Raw genomic sequence first — 22598 nt, forward strand, 5'->3', positions numbered from 1 at the left:
GGGCATAAGGTCTCATCAGAAAAGAGGATGGACCTTTAGGGCATAAGGTCTCATCAGAAAAGAGGATGGCTCTTTAGGGCATAAGGTCTCATAAGAAAAGAGGATGGCTCTTTAGGGCATAAGGTCTCATCAGAAAAGAGGATGGCTCTTTAGGGCATAAGGTTTCATTAGAAAAGAGGATGGCTCTTTAGTGCATAAGGTTTCATCAGGAGGATGGCTCTTTAGGGCATAAGGTTTCATCAGAAAAGAGGATGGCTCTTTAGGGCATAAGGTTTCATCAGAAAAGAGGATGGTTCTTTAGGGCATAAGTTCACCTAAATTCTATCTCTCCAGAAATCAAATTTACTATGGAGCTAGAAGAAAACATGAGCATCCCATTTTTAGACATTCTCATCATCAGAAAAGAGGATGGCTCTTTAGGGCATAAGGTTTTTAGGAAGTCAACCCACACAAAAGCTACCCCCATGCTAATTCCCACCATCACCCAGCCTAGAAGTTTGGTGTTCTAAACACTCTTGCTATCAGAGACCTTTGAATTTCTGACTCTAAGCATCTCAATGAAGAGAAGAAGCATTTAGTTTCAACCTTTAAGAGTATAGGCTACAAAGAACAAGAGATTAAAATAGTCATAGAGAAAGCTGAAAGAAGGATGTTATCTCATGAACCTAAGGCTCAAGACCAACCTCAGTGTGGTAGGGTATTTCTACCTTATATTCGTGGAGTAACAGCTAAGATTGTTAAGATCCTAAGGAAGAAAAACATAATCACGCAATTCTCAGCACTTGGAACTATATGCAAGGTATGAGGTCTGTAAAAGATAAAATTAATAAACATCAACTTAAGGGAGTCTATAAAATAGATTGTTCATGTGGAAAAAGCTACATTGGTGAAATAGGTCGCTCCTTGCAGACAAGACTCAAGGAACATGGAGCTGATATTAGGAATGAAAGATCTTGTACTTTGGCCTTGGCAGAGCACTCCTCAAAAACTAAGCACCATATCTGCTTGGAAAGCGCCTCAATTGCCGTAAGGGAAGAACAACATCATAGGCGAAAGATTAGAGAAGCACTTGAAATTATCAAACATCCTCATAATCTGAACAGAGACAATGGTATGGAGATTAGTGGGAGCTGTCTTCCCTTGATCGGAGAAATTAAGATCACCAACACATCCCATATATAGAAATCAGTAGGTAGGTATCCCTCTCCTATTCTAATATTTAATAGTTAATAACCCTGCTATTATAATAATAATAATAATAATAATAATAATTAATATTTAATTATTTTTATTATTAAGTTTTTAATTAAAATCTATTAATAAATCTATTAATTAGTAAAAACTATTTATAAAAATTTAAACATATCCTAGTAAAAATGTTCATAATAATGGGTATTATTAATATTAATTAATTATGATGTCTTAATATTAATTATCAACTATTAATATTAATTATTGTTAATTAATTATTAATTATTAATAATATTGATTTATTAACATTATTATTATTTATTATTATTAATTATTTTAATATATTAATTAATTAATTAATATATTAATTATTATTAATATTAATATAATGTTAAATAATTTTAAATATTAATACAATATACTAATATTTCTATTCATTAAATACTAATATATATTAAAAATAATTAATCATTTCACATACAAAATTAAAATTAATAATATTATAGTAACATATATTAAATATTAAATTCTTTAATGAGTTATTATTATTAAGATTATTATTAGCATTAAGGTTAAGGATTTTAATAATAATAATTTAAATTAATATATTAACTCATCAATAAAAATAATTTATTCAAAAAAAAAAATCTACAATTAAATATTATAAAAAACAAGCCGACATTCAGCTAATCCTTAAATCTACTCTCCTCATAACTATTTATATCCTTCAAATAAGCTCTTCTAATATCATCATTCATAAAGTCCTAATGATGGATCCCGGTTGGGATTTGAAACATTGACGGAAAATGGTTTATATTGTGGATTCTCTGGTAACTAAGTCAAAAGATATAAACCACAGATGTCTTAAATCCAGTGATGTACATTGTCCACATGGAAAATTTATGAATGTTTATCATGCTCAAAGCCTTAGCACAAATATTTTATTGATTTCTCAATTAACACAAATAGGTAAAATTATTGAATTTCGATAAAATTAGCTCATTGTTAAGGATATAAAGATAGACAATTTCATTATCGTCGAAGGGAGTTTTCAGGGTTATAAAATATATAAGTTTTATGACTTGTCTCAACTATATGCCAAACTGACTACTCTAATTACACAAACTGATGATCATAGTTGACTTTGGAATGAAGAACTCAAACATTTGAAATTTTAATGTCTTGAGAAAATGGAAACATGAAACATGTGTTGGAATTTAATTCCAACTGCAACTATGAACAGCTGGACATGAATTTGATTTGCAATCTGATTCGCAGTAAATGTTTCAGCTTGTTCGATGCCGAAAAGTCGCCTTTGATATTTTTGCACATAAATGTGCATTAAACTCACAAATTGAATTCCCCTGCAGACAGCCGATTTGTTTTTTGATAGAAGCATCACCGCCTTGCTGCATTAAATACAGAGATAAACATTAGAAGATATTTTGTAATATTTTACTGTTTTAATCAGATATGTTTTAGCATATAAATACCACACAGTAGTTCTATTTTAATGTTAGCAGCTGAAGAATCATACAGAGAAGCAGAGGAATTATACAGAGCAGAGAAGAGCACGCAGCAGCGTGAAGATAAATTCTTCCAAGAACGCACAGCAGTGCACAGCAGAATAGACGCAATAGCGTAGCAGAGAACAGCAAGAAAAAAATGCACAGCAGTGCAGATACCTTGAATGTAATTTTGTTTTATGGTTGTTTGCTGTGAGAGAAGGACAAACCTTGTAACAGTTAGTTTTATTTTTAATAAATACAAGTTATTTTCCCTGTTGCTGTTACATCGTCAAAAATCCACGTTGCTGTTACACCAAAAGTGGTTGACGTCAAATCACCGTTGTTGTTACACCGTAACTCAAAAAATACTTGACATCAAAAATTTACGTTGCTGCAACACCACGAACAGCGTTGCTGCAACACAAGTTACAGCAACTGAAAAAAAAAACTGTGTTGCTGAAACACCGTTTCCAGCAAGCGATTTTCTGTTTTTCTGTGTAAAAACAGAGTGCAAAAACAGAGCAATTTTTGTCTGTCTGTTATGGAATTTATCAGAAAATTCCAACATGGTATCAGAGCTGGTCTAGGCACTCAGTGAGTCAAAAACAGAGCTTGTTTTTCACTGTAGGAGCTGTAAGAAGTTTGTTGAGCAGATTTTTCCAGTAGAGAAAGTTTTTGCTTGTTTTTCAAAACACAGTCAGTATCTCTTCTTTACCAGTACAGGTTAAGATGGCAGATGCTGGAATAGGTTTGACAAATCCCCAACTGCCTCAGTTTAATGGGAAAAATTATAGTTATTGGTCCATAACAATGAAAGCATTGTTTGCTTCTCAAGGAATATGGGAGCTGGTTGAAACTGGCTATGCTGAACCTGCAGATGCAATAGCACTGGCTGCTTTGACAGTAGCAGAAAGAGACCAGTTAAAGGGTGACAGAAAGAAGGATGCCAAAGCCCTCTTTTTCCTCTTCCAATCAGTACATGAAAGTGTTTTTCCGCGGATTACAGCAGCAACAAAGTCCAAGGAGGCATGGGATATTCTCCAAACTGCCTATCAAGGCATGGAGAAGGTGAAGACTGCAAAGTTGCAGATGTTGAGGAGAGACTTTGAAAATCCCAGCATGAAGGAATCTGAAACAATAGATTCATTCTTCACTCAGGTTATTGGCCTGATAACCTAGAGAAGATCTCATGGTGAGATTATTGAAGATAGAAGGATTGTAGAGAAAATCTTGAGATGTTTACCCTCAAGGTTTGAATCTATTGTGGTAGCAATAGAAGAAACAAAAGATCTCTCACAGTTCACGGTAGATGAGCTGAGTGCTTCTCTGTTGTCTCATCAACACAGACTGAGTAGAGGAACAGATTCCTCATTTGAGCAAGCATTCAAGACTCAGATGTCTTTTGGCCAAAGAAGAGGTCGAGGCAGAGCAAATTACAGAGGTCGTGGAAGAAGCCAAAACAGAGACAGAATTTATCCTGCTAGCACAAGCGGAAGGAGCTGCAATCAGAACCAAGTTGAAGGTTCAAGCAAACAGCAAGCTCATGGACAAAGGTATGATAAATCCCAAGTCCAATGTCATTATTGTAAAAAAATTGTGCACTACGCCAATGAATGCAAGAAAAAACAAAATGACATGAATAATAGGCAGAATGTTAATTTTGCAAATGAAGAAGATAAGAATCCAAAGAATGTGTTGTTAACATGTAACATAGCACAAGACAAACAAGAAGATTTTTGGTTCTTAGACTCAGGTTGTAGTAATCACATGACTGGAAATATTGAAATGTTTGCCAATCTGGATGAAAATGTGAAATCTGAGGTAACAACAGGGACTGATGATAAGATATCTGTCAAGGGTAAGGGCAGAGTCAGTATTCGAGCAAAAAATGGAGAACAGATGATTGTGCCAGAGGTATACTATGTACCTGGTCTGAAATGTAATCTTTTGAGCATTGGACAGCTCATAAACAAAGGTTACAACGTGTTCTTCAAAGATGATTTGTGTACTATCAGAGACATACCTCCAAGTAAGAAGATCATTGCACAGGTGCAGATGACCAGCAATAGAATGTTTCCTCTCAAACTCAGGGCAGATTTGAAGGAAGGCAGAACTATTGCGGTTGTTACACAAGAAGTCTTTTAGGAACAAGTGAAAGATGTGAATTGGTTGTGGCATTTGAGATTTGGACATCTCAATTTCGGAGGCCTGAATCTGTTGCACAGAAAGGGAATGGTAAAGGAATTGCCGTTGATTGAGAAACCGGACAGCCTTTGTGAAGGCTGCATCTTGGGCAAGCAACACAAAGAAAGCTTTCCAGCAGGAAAGAGTATAAGGGCAAAAGCACCATTGGAAATTGTTCACTCTGATGTGTGTGGACCGATGCAAATACCATCATTTGCCAGAAATAAATATGTTTTAACCTTCATTGATGATTACACCAGAAAGACATGGGTGTATATGCTGAAACAGAAAAGTGAAGTGTTTGAGAAATTCCGCCACTTCAAAACTCTTGTTGAAAAGCAGTGTGGGCATTATATCAAAGTGCTCAGAACAGATAGAGGAGGAGAGTACATCTCCCAAGACTTTCTGCATTTTTGCAGAGAGAATGGCATACAAAAGCAGTTCACAGCAAGGTATACACCTCAGCAAAACGGTGTTGCTGAAAGAAAGAACAGGACCATTCTTGACATGGTCAGAAGTATGCTGAGGGAAAAACACTTGCCGCATGAGTATTGGGCAGAAGCTATTACTTGCGCAGTTTACATCTTGAATAGATGCCCAACTAAAGCTGTCATGAACAGAATACCAGAAGAGGCATGGAGTGGTCAAAAACAAACTGTCACTCACATTAGAGTATTCGGTTGTGTGGCATATGCACATGTACCGGATCAGCTAAGGAAAAAGCTTGATAGTAAGGGGGAGAAGTGTGTCTTTATTGGCTATTGTGATGAGTCAAAAGCATAAAAACTCTATAATCCATCCACCAAGAAATTAATAGTAAGCAGAGATGTGCAGTTCATTGAAGATGAAGCTTGGGATGGAAGCTTGGAAAAAACAGTGAATGTGAAGACAATTGTGTCTCATGATGAACAAGAGGAAGGGACAGCAACAAATAATCCTTCCTTGGTGGCTCCTCCTACACCACAGCAAGTTCAACAAACCACACCACAAGCTGGAATTCGAACAGCCTTGAGAAGTCAAGGAAGAACAGATGTTGTTACACCACAAACAGCTCATGCTGAAACACCACAGGGATCAGATATACCCTCAAGTTCGGATGGAACTCCAAGTACACCAAGAAGACCAAGATTCAGAAATCTGAGTGAGATTTATGAACAAGGAGAGGTAAGTAACAATACCGGTCTGAATTCATTATTCGCTTTGTATTGTCATATTGATGACCCAATCCATTTTGAAGATGCTGTAAATGAAGATAAATGGATTGAAGCAATGAATGAATAAATTGGTGCAATTAAGAAGAGTAAAACATGGGAGTTAGTGGACCTCCCTAAAGGCAAAGATGCCATTGGAGTTAAGTGGGTCTATAAGACCAAAAGCAATGCTGAAGGTAAGATTGACAGGCACAAAGCAAGACTTGTTGTGAAAGGCTACAAGCAGCAACAAGGCAGAGACTATGATGAAACCTTTGCACCAGTAGCAAGGATGGAAACAGTCAGAACAGTGTTGTCTATTGCAGCACAACACAAATGGAAGATTTATCAGATGGATGTTAAATCTGCATTCCTGAATGGAGTGTTAAAAGAAGAGGTTTACGTTGATCAACCTTCGGGCTATGAAGTTGAAGGACAAGAGCATAAAGTTTGTAAACTGAAGAAGGATCTTTATGGGCTGAAGCAAGCTCCAAGAGCATGGTACAGCAGAATAGATGCTTATCTGATTGAGAATGGGTTTAATAAGTGTGATGGTGAACCCACACTCTACATAAAACAGAATGACGGTAAGATTATTATTGTTGTTTTATATGTAGATGATCTGATTTTTACTAGCAATGATGCTTCTCTCATTGCTGATTTTAAAGCAGTCATGAAAAGTGAATTTGAAATGACTGACTTGGGCTTCTTAAGATATTTTCTTGGAATTGAAGTAGACCAAAGTGAAAATGGTGTTTTCATTTCTCAAGATAAATATGTAGAAGCAGTGTTGAAGAGATTTAACATGCAGAACAGCAAGGCTGCTGTGACTCCAACAATAGTGGGGCTGAAATTAACCAAAGAAGACAGCAGCAAATATTTTGATCTAAAACTGTACAAGAGCATAGTTGGCAGCCTTATGTACTTGACTGCAACTAGGCCGGACATTATGCACGCTGTGAGTTTAATCTCGAGATTTATGGAAAGACCGAAAGAGACTCATTGGCAGGCAGCCAAGAGGATTCTAAGGTATGTGAATGGAACGAAGGGGTTTGGTATTTTATACTCCTCTTCTGAAAGTTTCATGTTGACAGGTTACACTGACAGTGATTGGGCTGGAAGTGTTGATGATAGGAAAAGCACATCGGGATATGTGTTTCATATGGGATCGGGAGCCATCTCATGGGCTTCCAAGAAGCAACCAGTTGTGGCTTTGTCAACAGCAGAGGCAGAGTATGTGGCAGCAACAGCAGCAGCATGCCAAGCAGTATGGCTGAGAAGAGTTCTCAGAGATTTGTGTCATGAACAAGAAAAGGGCACAACCATTTACTGTGACAATAGCTCAGCAATAGCATTGTCTAAAAACTCTGTTTTTCATAAAAGAACAAAGCACATAGATACCAAATTTCACTTCATACGTGAATTGGTTAATAATGGTGAGATTGTTTTGCAGCACTGCAGAACAGAGGATCAGCTAGCTGACATCTTGACAAAACCATTAGCAAAGAAAGGTTTTGATCATTTCAGAAAATGTCTGGGTATGCAGCAGTTGAAATTAAGGGGGAGTGTTGGAATTTAATTCCAACTGCAACTATGAACAGCTGGACATGAATTTGATTTGCAATCTGATTCGCAGTAAATGTTCCATCTTGTTCGATGCCGAAAAGTCGCCTTTGATATTTTTGCACATAAATGTGCATTAAACTCACAAATTGAATTCCCCTGCAGACAGCCGACTTGTTTTTTGATAGAAGCATCACCGCCTTGCTGCATTAAATACAGAGATAAACATTAGAAGATATTTTGTAATATTTTACTGTTTTAATCAGATATGTTTTAGCATATAAATACCACACAGCAGTTTTGTTTTAATGTTAGCAGCTGAAGAATCATACAGAGCGGCAGAGGAATTATACAGAGCAGAGAAGAGCACGCAGCAGCATGAAGATAAATTCTTCCAGGAACGCACAGCAGTGCACAACAGAATAGACGCAATAGCGTAGCAAAGAACAGCAAGAAAAAAATGCACAGCAGTGCAGATACCTTGAATGTAATTTTGTTTTATGGTTGTTTGCTGTGAGAGAAGGACAAACCTTGTAACAGTTAGTTTTATTTTTAATAAATACAAGTTATTTTCCTGTTGCTGTTACACCAAAAGTTATTGCGTCAAAAATCCCCGTTGTTGTTACACCAAAAGTGGTTGACGTCAAATCACCGTTGTTGTTACACCGTAACTCAAAAAATACTTGACGTCAAAAATTTACGTTGCTGCAACACCACGAACAGCGTTGCTGCAACACAAGTTACAGCAACTGAAAAAAAACTGTGTTGCTGAAACACTGTTTCCAGCAAGTGATTTTCTGTTTTTCTGTGTAAAAACAGAGTGCAAAAACAGAGCAATTTTTGTCTGTCTGTTATGGAATTTATCAGAAAATTCCAACAACATGGTTGTTAGACTACCTAGGTATCTTCCACTTGATGGATTCTATAAAGGATGTGAGTTGGCTTATCTCCTTATAGATTTACTCAAATGTCAAGTGTACACATGCGATAGATGCATAATTAAATTTCACATCCAATGAAAAACCAATGATGGATTCTTATTTGCAATATTTCTTTCCTGGTTTTCAATTATTGTATTTTCATGTTTGTCTCTCTTTATGTCCATCTAAATATGTATTGGACTTGCTAAACTAATTCAAGATAAATGACAATATACCATGTCCTCCAAATTTTCAATTAGGTATCATGTCGACCAGAGAGTGTCCCTCTTTGAAATTTGATGTTACCATTCATTAATAGTTATTTAGTAACATAATCTATATAACTCATAGTAGACCTAACATTTATTTTGGTTTTAGTGTGGTTTCCTAGCTTATGCAGAATCTATGAGAACACTAGAAAGATCGAACACATTTTGTTCTCTAGATTAAGGGTACCTCTTACTTTGGTATCAAACACTTTTTAAGTTTAGGCTTATTAGTTATCTTCATCAACTCCATTTTGGTAGACAACAATAATGACAAAAAATCCGCTTCTAACTATGTTTTTCGCATTAGTGTTGGACCCCTGATTTGGTCATGCAAGAAACATTGTGTAGTCTCTTTAAACTGTAGAAGAAGAATATCATGGAGTTTTTAATGCAAACACATATATATGTTGGATTCATCAAATCTTGAGAGAGCTTAGTTTTCTTATTGAGGCCTTTCAGAATAATATTTATTGTGACACACAAAGTGCAATTCAAGTTTCCAACAATGCTATTGCACAGAGTAAGATAAATCATGTTGAAATTCACCCCCATTATCCTAGACAACTGGTTCAAGATAATATTGTCACTCTTTTCTATTGCAACATTGATTATCAACTCACTGATATATTTATGAGGCCATTGATTGATGCCTAGCTTCCTAAGATACATGGTATTCCTAGTCTTCAGGAAGCTACAATTATGGGAGTGGGAGTTGTCTTATAGACGTAATTTCACCTCTTAAACCTCTAGAAAATTGTGTTGAACGAGGGATATTAGAACCTAATTTTATGTTATTTCATCACACCTTTGGATCTTTTTGAGATATTCAGTCGAAGAATTGACTAACAACCAGTATTAAGTTCAGTGGTTGAATAGTGGAGGACTCGATTGTGTGGTTGATATGTTAGTCGAGTAATTGACTATAGGACAATTGGTTGAATAGTTGACTAGAAGAACTACTAAATAAGTGGTCAAATGAATCGACTTAGAAAGTTGACTAGCTAATGACAAATGAGTGAAATTGAATGATCAACTAGCTAAGAAAACAACATGGATTTCATGGAAGTAGTTGGAACCGTCAATGCCCATTTGTGGAACGAATATTCTACAACTCAAGGAAGTTGGTAAGATTTGGACTCTATAAATAAAGGACCCTATGAGTCTAACACTCATCATAAATTATTGTTTTATTATCATGCATTGTGATGTTTTGATCACAATGCACTATGATTTTGTGTTACAAAAATGTATTTAGACACAACCCACCATCTTGAATTATTATTTATCTTTTGTTATTTTCATTTATATTATATTATTTTTTTCTTTACTCTTAGGCTAGGGAAAAGAGTGAGAGGGAGGGAGGAGAAAGAGCGTTGGGAAGGATGGTGAAAAAAGGTGACAAAAAGTGTGCACATTATGATGCATGCATGTAATTTAAATGTATGTCAATTTCTTAAACTCACACATGCTATAAACACACACTATAAACATGTGCACATTATTTTAAGATCCATGAATTGCTAAATTCAAAAAGAATTTAGTGGGATCACATTTTTCCAGCTACATGGTGGACAAGGTGGTTAATTTTAGGTTGAGATTAACAAATCTCTTGGTTTGGTCCATGTAAATCAAACACATCCATTTAAACAACTTCCTAATTTTCAACCACGTTTATGTATATGGTCCATGCATTCATTGCTAAAGAAAATGCACACACTAATAGATATTTGTGTGCAAATTCTATGTATATATTTTAGAATGGTAAATTCACAGACATTCCAAAGGTCAAATAGATTAGAAACTCAATGAGGAGACAAATAGTTATTTGATCATGGATTTTGGCCATTCAAAAAAAGTGTGGTTGGAAGTGGAGGTGCTAACAAGATTGAAAAATGTCTGGTCAATGGATTCTATTAATGAAGGTCTGAGAAATTGGGCAAGGAATACACAAACAAAGGCTTTTAAGGATCTTCCACTATCAGTGGGTCGGGGGATATGGTTTACTAGGAACCTTTCAATTTTGAAGAAAAATGTGTTCTTTTGATAAAGTGTGCAACCAGTGGATGCAATGTACTAAGTCATTTCCCATATGACAAGGAGAAATCTTACTGAGGGTAACAGTTCAAGAATAAATGGATAAGAATTTTCCTCGGGGTTTTTATTAATGGAGTGTCACAAGGGTATCTTGTTATATGTGGAAGGGATGGGGGGATCATATTCTTTGTAAATAATCATTCAATTAATATTAAAGTTGGAATGGTGGAGGGGCTCAATAATTATGTAGAATGGATGACACTAAAACAATTTTTTTTTGGTTGTGAATGAAAGAGGAATTAACAATTTACATGTATTTGGTAATTTCCAAGTTGCTATCAAATGGATAAAATATGAAGAAATATATTAAATGTGTTTTCAAATTCTATCCTTGAAGAGCTTAAAGGTTTGAGCCTCTTTTGCAACCATTTTGAATGTGAAATGTGGAAATTGTTGGTTGATCTAAAATTGGAATTTTGATACAACCCAAAGAGGGTATTGTATGAAGGAGATGTGTAATTCCTTCCATGCTCAATCCTGTTGACAACTGTCCCTTTTAAAATAAAATAAAATAAAATTATTTTCTAAATAGAAAAATAATGTTGACTATAGTAAAAAACAAAATGATTATACATATTTGGTTATAGCTTTTAGATCATTATAAAACATTTATAATACCACTCTTACATAATCTCACTCTCACTCAATCCAAGATGAAAAAGGTGTTGTAAAAATATTTCACTCCCACTCTAAGGGATAAATAAAATATTTTGATGTTGATGATAAATAACATATAAAGTAATTAAAAGTAAAAAAATAAATTACTTGAATATCCATATTAACTAACATATTTCAATATCAATTCCATATAGACAGAGAAGAAAAAATAAGTTAATGTTGACCATAATAAAACATTTCAATGTATATTATATAAAGAAATTGAACAAATAATTTTGTTATGGTTAGAACATTTCAAATAGTCTCACTATTCTATATTTTGGCCCCTTTCCAAATATATTTCTGTTTTAAAATCCATCAAAGATTTGTGGGAATTGCAATTTAAGTTGTTGAGTATACATAATTCAAGTGTTCAACCATTTAAGCATTTAAAAATAACATCTAAACAATAAATAATTACAGCTAAAATTTAGGAACCCTCTAAAAGATCAAATCTCTTGAATTGTAAATATATATATATATATATATATATATATATATATATATATTCAAAACTTTCTCTTTAAACAAAATTTGCGTCTCAAGAAATTTCCTCTCTATACTTACATAATCCATAATTAAAATAAATATATATCGACAAATAAATATATATCGACAAATTAATAGTGAAAAATATTAATGATATATCGACAAATTAATAGTGAAAAATATTAATGATAGGAGTTTAATATAATCAGTTTAAAAATTATATACATCCTCTCAACATAGAAGTGGGTTTTTTCGTCACTATATTCTAATTCTAATTCTAATGAAGATTAAATAGACAGATTTATATTTAAATATTTTTAATTAAATTTTAAATTTATTTCAAATAAAAATACTCAATACAATATAATTCAAAAACTATCATCCAAAAAAATAATTTTGCAATTAAAAAAATATATATATTTCAAATAAAAAAACCAAGGTACAAAATAACGGCGAGAAATATAATATATATATATATATAAATTATAACATTTTCTAATATATTTATATTAAAATAATAGTTTTTTCTAACCTTTTCGAATTTTTTTTTAAATTTTATAGCATTTTCTATTAAATTTATATATAAAAATATAATTTTATAACATTTTCTAATAATAAAAAAAATTGTACAAGAATGGAAAAAAACCGCAAGAGTATATCTTCTTCTAACCTCTTCTGGTGAAATGAAAATCAAAATAATTACAACCAAGGCGTTTAAATATCCTAAGCATTCTCCCAGGTAAAAAAAATGCACGGTTATAGTTTACATGACAAATACTTTTCTGTTACATGCACGATTACAGGTTCCCTCGCAAAATACTTCAAATACTTTTATTTATGTGACAACACATATACAGTTTGATTTCAGTACCACCCCTACTCGATCCATGAATTGTTTTAGCTCTTATCACTCCACCCCCATTGTCGAATTCGCCCTTGAAGAGCTGTAATGTTCCTCCAAATCGGAACATTCGATAACCATATCTTCTGAAGCATCGTTGGCCTGTTTGGCAGCCTCTCGGAGCTCTGCCACTACCTCAGTGACGCTGGGCCTATACGACGGTTGGTCCTGCACACATCTAATCGCTAAGTTAGCAACGCGAATGATGGACTTGATGTCGTAATTGTCTCCCAATCTTTTGTCTATGATTCTTGCTATTTCGCCACCCCTCTCCACATGTGGTTTCGCCTGCGAAATAATTACCGTTAGTATGCACAAAAGCGTGGAGCTTTTTCTTATATAATTTGTAATGAGTAAGTTCCTCACCCATCGAATGAGGTTTACTTCCTCTTCAGGTAGGCTTGAATGTATGGGTTGTCTACCACATATGATTTCAAACAATACCACTCCAAAACTATACACATCACTCTTCTCCGTCAAAGTTTGAGTAATGAAATACCTGTGAAAGACCCCACAAAGAATTAGGCAAACCAGCTCGATCATGGAAACAAAAACACTCAGCAATTGTAAATTGAGTGCCAGTTATATGTGATATGTACTCTGGATCGAAGTATCCTGCCGTTCCTTTAACCGCAGTGGTAACATGAGTGGCCTCACTATCGTCTGTGATCCTTGAAAGACCAAAATCGGCCAGTTTTCCATTGAAATTGCTGTCTAAAAGGATGTTGGCCGTCTTGATGTCCCTGTGAATTATCTTCGGAGTGCAACCCATATGGAGGTATTCCAATCCTTCAAACATAAATAACACCATGGTCACATTACATACGAATGAAGCATCTGTATAGAAATATATATTTAGATCTATCGTAATGTTGAATTTAGATCCATGGATATAAATGAAATATTTGGATAAAAATTCCGTTTAACCACAGATTTAGTAAGCAGCTCGAGCAATAAAATTTTTTGCAATACAAACCTTTTTTAAAATGCAAATCTAAACACTTGATTTCATCATTGGTATTTTTGCAAATAAATTTTTCCACTATAACATAGGGTGAGATCTACTTGCTCGTTTGGATCATAAACATCAAATTGCATAAAATGCTTAAGAGAATATTTACCCTGTGCTGTGTCTAATGCTATTTTGACTCTCTTTCTCCAGTTTAGTTGGGAAATGCGCGCACTATCACCTAGACAAGAAAACAAGCAGAAAATGCATGTTGGTACCTTAATTATTCAACTCTCACCTGCTAAACAAACATATTTTAAAACAATATATTTACCGTAAAGATGGTCTCTGAGACACCCGTTGGACATATACTCGTAGATCAGCATATGTTCTCTAGATTCACTACAGTATCCGAGTAGAGATACCAAGCTCCTATGATGAATTCTTGAAAGAAGATCAACCTGTTATCAACTCAACCCAACGTCATTAAAGACACCAAGTTTTCTCTCGTGTATTTTTAAAGAAGATCATACATGAAATTTACAGCAAAGATTTCAGTAGATTATATTTATACGATTTTTTTGAAATATCATAGAAGATTAATGAAACCAAAAGAATATGAAAATTGCATTTCTAACAAAAACATCCTTTAAATAAATCCATAGTGAACTATATTACATTGTTTAAGAAAATAAAAATTACCTCATTTAAAAATTCGTTGATTCCTTGTTTAGAGAACAATGATAGCACTTTCACAGCGACATCTTTTCCATCGGTCAGTTGACCAAAGAATACCCATCCAAAACCTCCTCGTCCGATCTTATGACTGAAGTTTTGTGTGGCAGCCGCGATGTCATCTAGAGTGAAGGCATGTGACTTTGTTGGATTGGGCACCATAACCATTGAATAATCTGCATCCATTCATCCAAGTCACTGATACTTCTGCAAGCAAAATCTCAGGCCGTTTCATTATAAGATTATAGCTGTTTATCACATTATTGTATTTCTAAGCCTGACCTGGGTTCAGGACAGATTGCTCCCCTACAATACTGATCGGATCACGCTCCTTTCTCGGTAATTTCTTGCGGTAAAAAACAATGCCTACTATCAAAGCTAGAGCGATGATCAGAATTCCGCTAAGAGTTACTCCCAAGACAACTCCCAATTCGCTCTTCTTAGAAATTGGCAAAGGCTTAAATAGGTTAGGGTTACCAGAGTAGCTGCAGCACATTTGAAAAAAAAGGATTTCCATGAACGCGGGGCAGTAACATCAGTTATAATTTCAATTTTAGATGTATGTGGCGATGCTACGCTAGTATAGAAAAGATGAAAGGAAATTCTGAACCTCAAAATCTTAAAAGGAGATTTGTGAGAATGTAATAGTATTTTATTACTTCATTTTCAATGAATTGTTGATAAATTTGTTGAAAAGTTGTGGAGAAATCACACCGCTGAAATTGTTATTTTCTATAAACCTGTCATAAGGAACATTGCCGCAATATGTTAGAGATTAATTCTTTTAATTTGAACAAGGCCTGTGAATATTTAATAGATACAAGAAATGCAGAAAACATTTCGGTGAACGATACTGGTTAATTCTTTTAATTGACAATGACAATAATAATGGGAGAGAGTGGAACTTACAACTCTTTAAGGTTTTTGAGTTCAGATAGCCACTCCGGAACGCTACCACTAAGGTTGTTGTTTTGTAGATACCTAAATAATAAGTAAAGTAATAAGCTGCAATTTCTTTACGTAAAATAATGATGAAAATCAGTTGTGTGAAAATACATAACTAAGAACGTGAACATTTTTTTGTTGGAAATTAACTTACAATCGCTCTAAGAATGCTAAATTGGAGAAATTCGGCAACGATCCTATTAGATGATTATTGTCAAGTGACCTGGCAATTTCAAACACGACGAACCAGTGAATGCTCTTTTCCACCATAGTATTCAGATTATAGACAAATCGTGTTAGGCGTTGTCTACATACGTCACAAATATGATGGGAATGCTAAATTTATTCTGGGTAAAAGAAATTTCAAATTTTAAGAAATCAGAATGCAGTCTTTAAATTATTTTTTAGCTGTGGAAATGGATTAACCTTATTAAGAATTTTTGACACCCAAAATCTTAAAATTTACAAATATAATTTAAATTTTCAAAAATTTATATAAAATCAATTTTCATTATTTTCTAAACTAATTTGTGTTATATTTTTAATTGTGGAAATGGATTACCCATTATTAAAAATCCTGTACACCCAAAATCTTAGGATTTACCAATATAACTCAAATTTTCAAAAATTTCTAAGTAAATCAGTTTTCATTGTTTTCTAAACTAATTTGTGTTGCTTTAGACTAGGCTAAACATATTTTTTGCATTCTTGTAAGGGTTACATAAAGTATAGAGCCATAAACGAAGAATTTTGTTTACATGTTAATTAATGCTGTCAACTGTCCAATATCCGCAGGTATAGATCCCGTGAGATACCTTCCCGACAAATTCCTGATAACATTAGATATATCATAAGTTATAACAATTTCGGAACAGTGAGCTCAATTTGAGTAACTCTAAACAAACCAATAAAACAAGTAAACTTACAATTCCGAAATTCTTATGTCGGAAGAGCTGTTGTCACAGCTAATTCCTTCCCAGTGGATCAAATAGCAAGGATCGGATATCCAATTTATTATGCCAAATTTACTTTTGATGGCGATAAGGGCTTCAACTGCAGCTTGAAAAGAACTTGATTAAACATTGAAGTATAATTTCAGTAATATATATGGGTAATGGGGAGTTTGTTTAGGGCACTTACCATCTTTCGAATATGTTGGCGGTTGCGTATCGATCACCCAGTAATACTCAAAAGCGTTGATTATAGGTGCAAGGGTAGAGCTATTGGCCTTGTCTAGCACAAATGTGAAGTCAGATGTCGAAATATCATTAGTTTGGAAAGCAAGCTCTACAGCAGAGTAATTTAGCACCAACGAAACGATGTCAGGCGTTCGATATACGTCATTTATCTTGACAGAAAAGGATCTGGATTCGAGCTTATTTAGTGTCTCGATCTCTGCAAAATACAGTAACAACATTGTTTTCTTCCCTGGGACCGAACCTAAATGAAATCGAATATTATTGGATTCCGAGCTGTTTACAACCCACGCCGTTTTCAGGACATCATATGGAGGAAAATCATCGGTATCGTCGGATGAAATGGGATGTGTGGTAGTTACAGCCACCACAAGATTTTTATCAGCGGGAGTAGTTCGTGGTGTCCAGATGCGGTCGAAGTTGTCGCCAGGATACCTGCGAAATACACATATAATCAGCTGAATAATTTAAATATTACAAACGCATTAATGTATCAAAATTGGCCTTTACAAATCTATCTCCTTTCGGTACTATCGGTGTGAAGCGTTTCGCTTAAATCCCGTAACCTTTATTAACCATTATAAGAAAACCACGAAATAAAACCACAAGTATCGGCTATAAGTGGTAAACTGTGTTAAATTTGGGCATGTCAGCTCTCTCTGTGAAAGGTTTTGTTTAAATCTCATAACTCCTCGGAACTATTACAAAAAATACCACGAAATTAAAGCACAGTACTCGGTTATATGAACTGAAGAACACTTTCGGACTATTATAAAATATACCACCAAATTAAAGCACAGAATTTAGAACACAGTTGTAGGAACTGAGCATTGATTTTGAAATTGTAATGATGTTTTCTGAAAAAACTAACCCCGGAACACACCCAAAATTGATATCCTTCAATATTTTCCCAACATAATGCGAAATATAGTCGCACGACTCAGTCGAAAATGACAACTGATGTCCCTCGGTAAAACATGTAAAAATTCAAATTGTTTACCTTACTACTGTCGAACCACCAACATTCCGTCTTCGTGATAAACCCAGGAGTGTTCCTGGTTTAGCCGCTGTATGATACATGCCGACTTTAAGAGTCCTCAACTCGATAGCGTTGATAAAGGGATCATCAGTGTCAGATGTTCTGATGAAGCAGATATGCAGCACTTTGCCAGAACTAACGAATACATATTCGTAATGATATACATCTGTATCTGTATCTGTGAATGATTCGTTCTCCGAAGCCAACAAACCGAGCGTCTCAATATAGAAAGTGAAGCTTGGCCATTGTTGGAATCCACTATAATTTCCAAGGGCAAACCATAGTCTTAAGAGGTATGGCACATCTGGAACCACAGGCAACTGATAACAAGATTTGTTGAGAGGCTTTCCGAAAACCCGTATAGTGTGCAAGTAAGAACCGTAAGCTTTTTCAGAGAGGTCCGTTATCTCAGCCGTGTTACCCACGTCTATGTAATGAGCATCCCCGACCCATGTTATGCCGTTGTGGGTTGTATTCATTTCCCCTCCGCAAGTGATACTCAAAAATCCCTCTATCAGATTACAAAACAATTAAATAAACAAAATACTTTGAACCAATAAGAAAAATAAATGAAAGAGTAGCGCTTAAAAACCCAGCACAATTCTTAAAGAGTATTCAAAAGTCATTTATTAAACTTGAGTAGCACCTGGTTGAGAAAGAGCATTAACAACTAATAAAAACAAGCTAAAGGCGATCCAGCGGGCCCATTCGCCATCACGAATTTTGTCCATGCTCACAGGGATTTTAAAATGTTCAAATGACAGATTGGAAACAAGGGCTTTAGAAAGATGGCCACTAATTCATAGAAGAGGAAAGTGTAGCCGAATAAGTTCAATTTACATCCGAAAGCTGAGTATGTTCTCAGAGTGCCGGAACGCCACTTTCTTTGATATTAAATAAGTTAAGTGCAAAATTTTCGTAGTAAACACGATTAAAAATTACGCGTAGTCTGACGCGGCGAAATTTCGCACGGGCAACCATTGAAAGTTCACAGAAGGGACTGCTGACAACGCGGTGGCTTGAGGGTCAAATCAAGGCAACTACCGCTAAAAACCCTGTGGCTATGAGGGTCAAGTCAAGACAACGACCACTGACAACGTCGTTGACTAGCCACATGGGAGAAAAGACTACTGGAGTCTGGGCCTCTTTGCAACAAGACATTTTTTTATTATTAATGTCCCATGTAAGAAGGGTGAAGAAATAGGCCTAACTTGATAGTGGCCGGAATGTTCTATTGGGTGTTTCCTATATTCCTTTTTTGGAATGAAAAAAGCGATATATTCAATCTCAAAATAGTTACATTTGCTTCATGGCGAAGCTTCCAAAACAGCTGCATATCAGTGACAGAGTGATAGTAACAGTTCCTATGAGCATACAATCATACATATATTCATCCCTATAACTAGTTTATATAGCAAGATCATGGTATATATAAGTTTGACGATATCGGAAAGATAAAATCTTGCAAGGTTGATAATAGACAATGTATGGAATTCAGAGATGGTGCAGCTAGATACTAATAGACAGAAATACATAGAGAAGGTTCATCTGATAATAAAAAAAAATATGTCTGGGTGAGTAGATTTATTTTGGTAGTGGTAGCACCCCGGTCTCTATGCAAGTGTCTCTTATCTTGATCTAGATGTGTAAACCATCTAGGGTGTCCAAAATGCCTTTCTTGGAGAAACTGTAAACAGCTTGATTGAACTCCCTTCTAATATGTTGAACAGAGGAGTGATGTAGTGAACTTTAGAGTGTTGTGATTTGTTGTAGCTAGCCTTAAAGTGTGGGCTTGTATATAGTAAGACATAATCAATGATAATCTTCAAGTCTCCAAATATATGAATAGAAAGACCTATATTCACTTATATGTTATAATCAATGATAATCTTCGTGTTCCGAATATAATAAAAAGAACTATATTCACTTATATGTCACAACGCAGTTATCCAAATTGCCCCATTTTTTGAATTTAACCTCCAGGATTACATGATATGATTGAGATGGATTTATTTCAGCTGGTCCAAAAACTCAAGTAGTGTAATAGGATTTATTATATTGATTTCATGTTTTACTTAACACATGACGGTGATTGTCAAAACCATATCCAAAAAGTCAGTTAGTGTAATAAATTTATACTGATTAATTAATTTTTTCTCAAAATAAAAGTTGAAGATTATCCAGCCAAATAGACGAAGCCGTTGTTTTACAAAAGTGCTTTACTAAATATCACAATATATTGTAAAAGGATGTTCCGAAGGCATTAAAAAATTAAAAGGTTACATCTACTAATTTTGAAGAGTGATTTACCAGATATCACAATGTATTGGAATACGGGTGTTGCAAAGACATTAAAAATTAAAATCTTATATTTGGATTTGGAGCTTATTCATATTATCTTTTAATTGTGAATTGCTCCTCATCGATAAGAATCATATTTGTAATTGAGAATGGTTTATTTTATTATTTATTTTAAAGTTTTTGCGAGTAAAAATGATTGTCTTGGTTTTGAAGTAAAGAAGTTGATTTTCAAGAATTATGTAGATGATTTCTATTTAATGTTTGGTTAAGAAATTTATTCAACTAAACAATTGTGTGATCTTCAAAACAATATATAATATATTTATATTTATGATTAATCTAATATAATATATAAATTTAATGTATAATTTATTTTTCAAATATATTAATATTAAAATTAATATGTTTAAAAAATGATCAATGAAAATAGATGCTCACTTCTAAATATCAAGTCATTAAGTCACCCGTTCATTGAGCGGGTAGGAAAACTAGTTAGATGCATTAATCCCTACCATCAAAACTAAATATGACATCCGTCCCATCAAACATAAATACGATGGTCCTTTGCCTTGTAGTCCATCCACATATATAACCCCACAACATGTTCATACCATGTGGGTAGTCAATTGTGTAAGCATTGTCATCGCTCCGATCAAGTGTTCATATGATAGTGCTTTGCCTTGTCGTCCATCTATGTTGCTCCTATCCATTCATCTACTCTGACACACGTTTGAATGTTTAGTTTAACAGATATCGGGACCTGCTTCCATCTCGTCGCCACCATCGTTTTCATACTTATGTTCCTGTTCTTCCTGACTTTTGCCTTCACAGAGACAAGCAAGGGCCGGATACCGGTGGTGACAGGTGGAGAATGGACACGACATTTGGGAAATCGTAACAAATGATTGGTTTGTTAATGGGCATTAAATAAGTTTGGTCGTATATGGACAGGATATTTTAGAAATCACAATAAATAATTGATTTGTTAATAAGAATTTTGGAAATCCTAACAAATAATTGATTTGTTAATGGCGTTAAATATTGTATAAATTTATTTTCAGATAATTGACGTGTTAATTAGCATGCCAAAGTCTCACCGTGAGCATATACAGCACAAGCTATTTTATTTTCAGCTATTAGAAACTATTAGGTTGAAGAGCCATGTTAAGAATAAAAATCGCTGAAGAAAGGTAAGAGCTGCATTATTCTTCGATGGCAATATTTATAGTTATTGACGTGAATGCAACCATTGGCGACTGTGTCAGCTGTCCTTGTTTTGAACCTGTTTGAAGTGGCGTTAAGGTCTTCCTTCTAGATACCCATTCCCTTTCCCTTTTCTTACCAAGACGAAGAAAGAGTCGGAAAATTTTTCACTATACATGAAGCATTGACCTACTTTATTTATATATATATGTGTGGTGGTGGTGGTCCACGGCCGTCGACAATAAAGTCGTAAGTCTTTTACAATATCGGAAAATGTTGTCTATAGCAGGATTCTCATGACGTGAAGAAATCATCATAAGATCGTGAAAAGGGAAATCAGCAGGAATTCATGACATATGAAATTATGGCGATGATTGTGCTGAAATGTTTCATTATTTAAATATGAAATTGAAAGGAAGAAGAACCACCGTGGTCTTGGGATATGCTATCTATCCAGGAATAATTCTGAGGACAATGAGCACTTATTTTTATATTGTCATAGATCTGTCAGCTTTTGGAAGCATTTCACAAACAAGAGGCAGATTCCATTCACCTAATTTAGTACCGTTGAAGAGTTTTTAAAATGGTGAAGCACTAAGAGTAAAAGCAGGAGAATGCTTACTTTGGTCATTTTTTGGGAAATCTAGAAAGACCGGAATCATTGATTTTTTGTCACAACAGAGGGGGGAAACTTAATCTATGAATTCATAGAATAGTGGGTGGTTTTAGAATAGAATGAGAACACCAAGAAAAGTAAAAGAAGAAGACACAGAAGGGGAGAGTTCAGTTCTCAAACTATTGGGTGGGATTTGTTGACTGAGCAACTCAAGGAGATAGGTGTGGGAGTGGCTTTTTCTTAAAATTGACATAAGAACACAAATTCTAGAGTCGCTTGTATGGGGGAGAAGGAACAAGTATGAAAGCAGACGTTGTAGCTTTATGGGGTCTATTATGGTTTATCAAGTTTTTGGATAACCCTCAAGTACAATTTTTGGGGATTCCTAATGTATAATAGACCATGTTAATGGGAAGAACAACATTCAACAAACTTCACTATAAAGTTGGCTCAGACGTATAAAATGTATTTGGATTTCGTTCTAGAATTCTTCCTTTCAGCATGTCAACATGGCACATAACAAATCAAAGGATGAATTATCGAAAAAGGGCATGCACATCATGATGAAAATGGGAGTAGAGGAGACAGAAGTTGAAAATCTAAAAGTGTAGGGATAGATCACTGAAGCAAATCCTCATAGCATATAAG

The 22598-nt window shown here is 34.6% G+C and overlaps 2 protein-coding genes across 2 annotated transcripts; both read right to left on the reverse strand.

The window, feature by feature from the left end:
* Positions 1 to 12914: 12914 nt before the first annotated feature.
* On the reverse strand, positions 12915 to 15319 carry LOC149188601 (putative LRR receptor-like serine/threonine-protein kinase At5g48740). The gene is made up of 6 exons (XM_089413059.1): positions 14933 to 15319; positions 14618 to 14826; positions 14250 to 14376; positions 14088 to 14156; positions 13566 to 13755; positions 12915 to 13465 (listed from the first exon to the last, which is right to left on the reverse strand). Exons 1-6 carry the CDS (start codon positions 15165 to 15167, stop codon positions 12973 to 12975), a joined length of 1323 nt encoding a protein of 440 aa, XP_089269185.1. The 5' UTR covers positions 15168 to 15319; the 3' UTR covers positions 12915 to 12972.
* LOC149188602 (putative LRR receptor-like serine/threonine-protein kinase At1g67720) lies at positions 15306 to 18616 on the reverse strand. The gene is made up of 8 exons (XM_089410010.1): positions 18477 to 18616; positions 17792 to 18341; positions 16736 to 17226; positions 16522 to 16648; positions 16354 to 16425; positions 15750 to 15902; positions 15560 to 15631; positions 15306 to 15390 (listed from the first exon to the last, which is right to left on the reverse strand). The coding sequence occupies exons 1-8, from the start codon at positions 18559 to 18561 to the stop codon at positions 15306 to 15308; spliced, it is 1635 nt and encodes a 544-aa protein (XP_089266136.1). The 5' UTR covers positions 18562 to 18616.
* Between the last annotated feature and the right edge of the window lie 3982 nt (positions 18617 to 22598).

The sequence above is a fragment of the Pinus tabuliformis genome, chromosome 3_1, assembly GCF_031772625.1.
Source record: "Pinus tabuliformis cultivar Carrire ecotype Pingquan chromosome 3_1, CPIR1, whole genome shotgun sequence".
In the NCBI taxonomy this organism is placed as follows: domain Eukaryota; kingdom Viridiplantae; phylum Streptophyta; class Pinopsida; order Pinales; family Pinaceae; genus Pinus; species Pinus tabuliformis.

What these genes read in the sequence shown, in the direction of transcription:
- LOC149188601 (XM_089413059.1), bottom strand. Translation starts at nt 15,167, where the DNA reads ATGGAAATCCTTTTTTTTCAAATGTGCTGCAGCTACTCTGGTAACCCT. An exon ending in GCAATCTGTCCTGAACCCAG is followed by an intron (nt 14,827 to 14,932) that starts GTCAGGCTTAGA and finishes GAATGGATGCAG; the next exon opens with ATTATTCAATGGTTATGGTG. An exon ending in TCTCAGAGACCATCTTTACG is followed by an intron (nt 14,157 to 14,249) that starts GTAAATATATTG and finishes TTTCTTGTCTAG; the next exon opens with GTGATAGTGCGCGCATTTCC.
- LOC149188602 (XM_089410010.1), bottom strand. Translation starts at nt 18,561, where the DNA reads ATGGACAAAATTCGTGATGGCGAATGGGCCCGCTGGATCGCCTTTAGC. An exon ending in TAATGCTCTTTCTCAACCAG is followed by an intron (nt 18,342 to 18,476) that starts GTGCTACTCAAG and finishes GTAATCTGATAG; the next exon opens with AGGGATTTTTGAGTATCACT. An exon ending in GACATAAGAATTTCGGAATT is followed by an intron (nt 16,426 to 16,521) that starts GTAAGTTTACTT and finishes TAATGTTATCAG; the next exon opens with GAATTTGTCGGGAAGGTATC.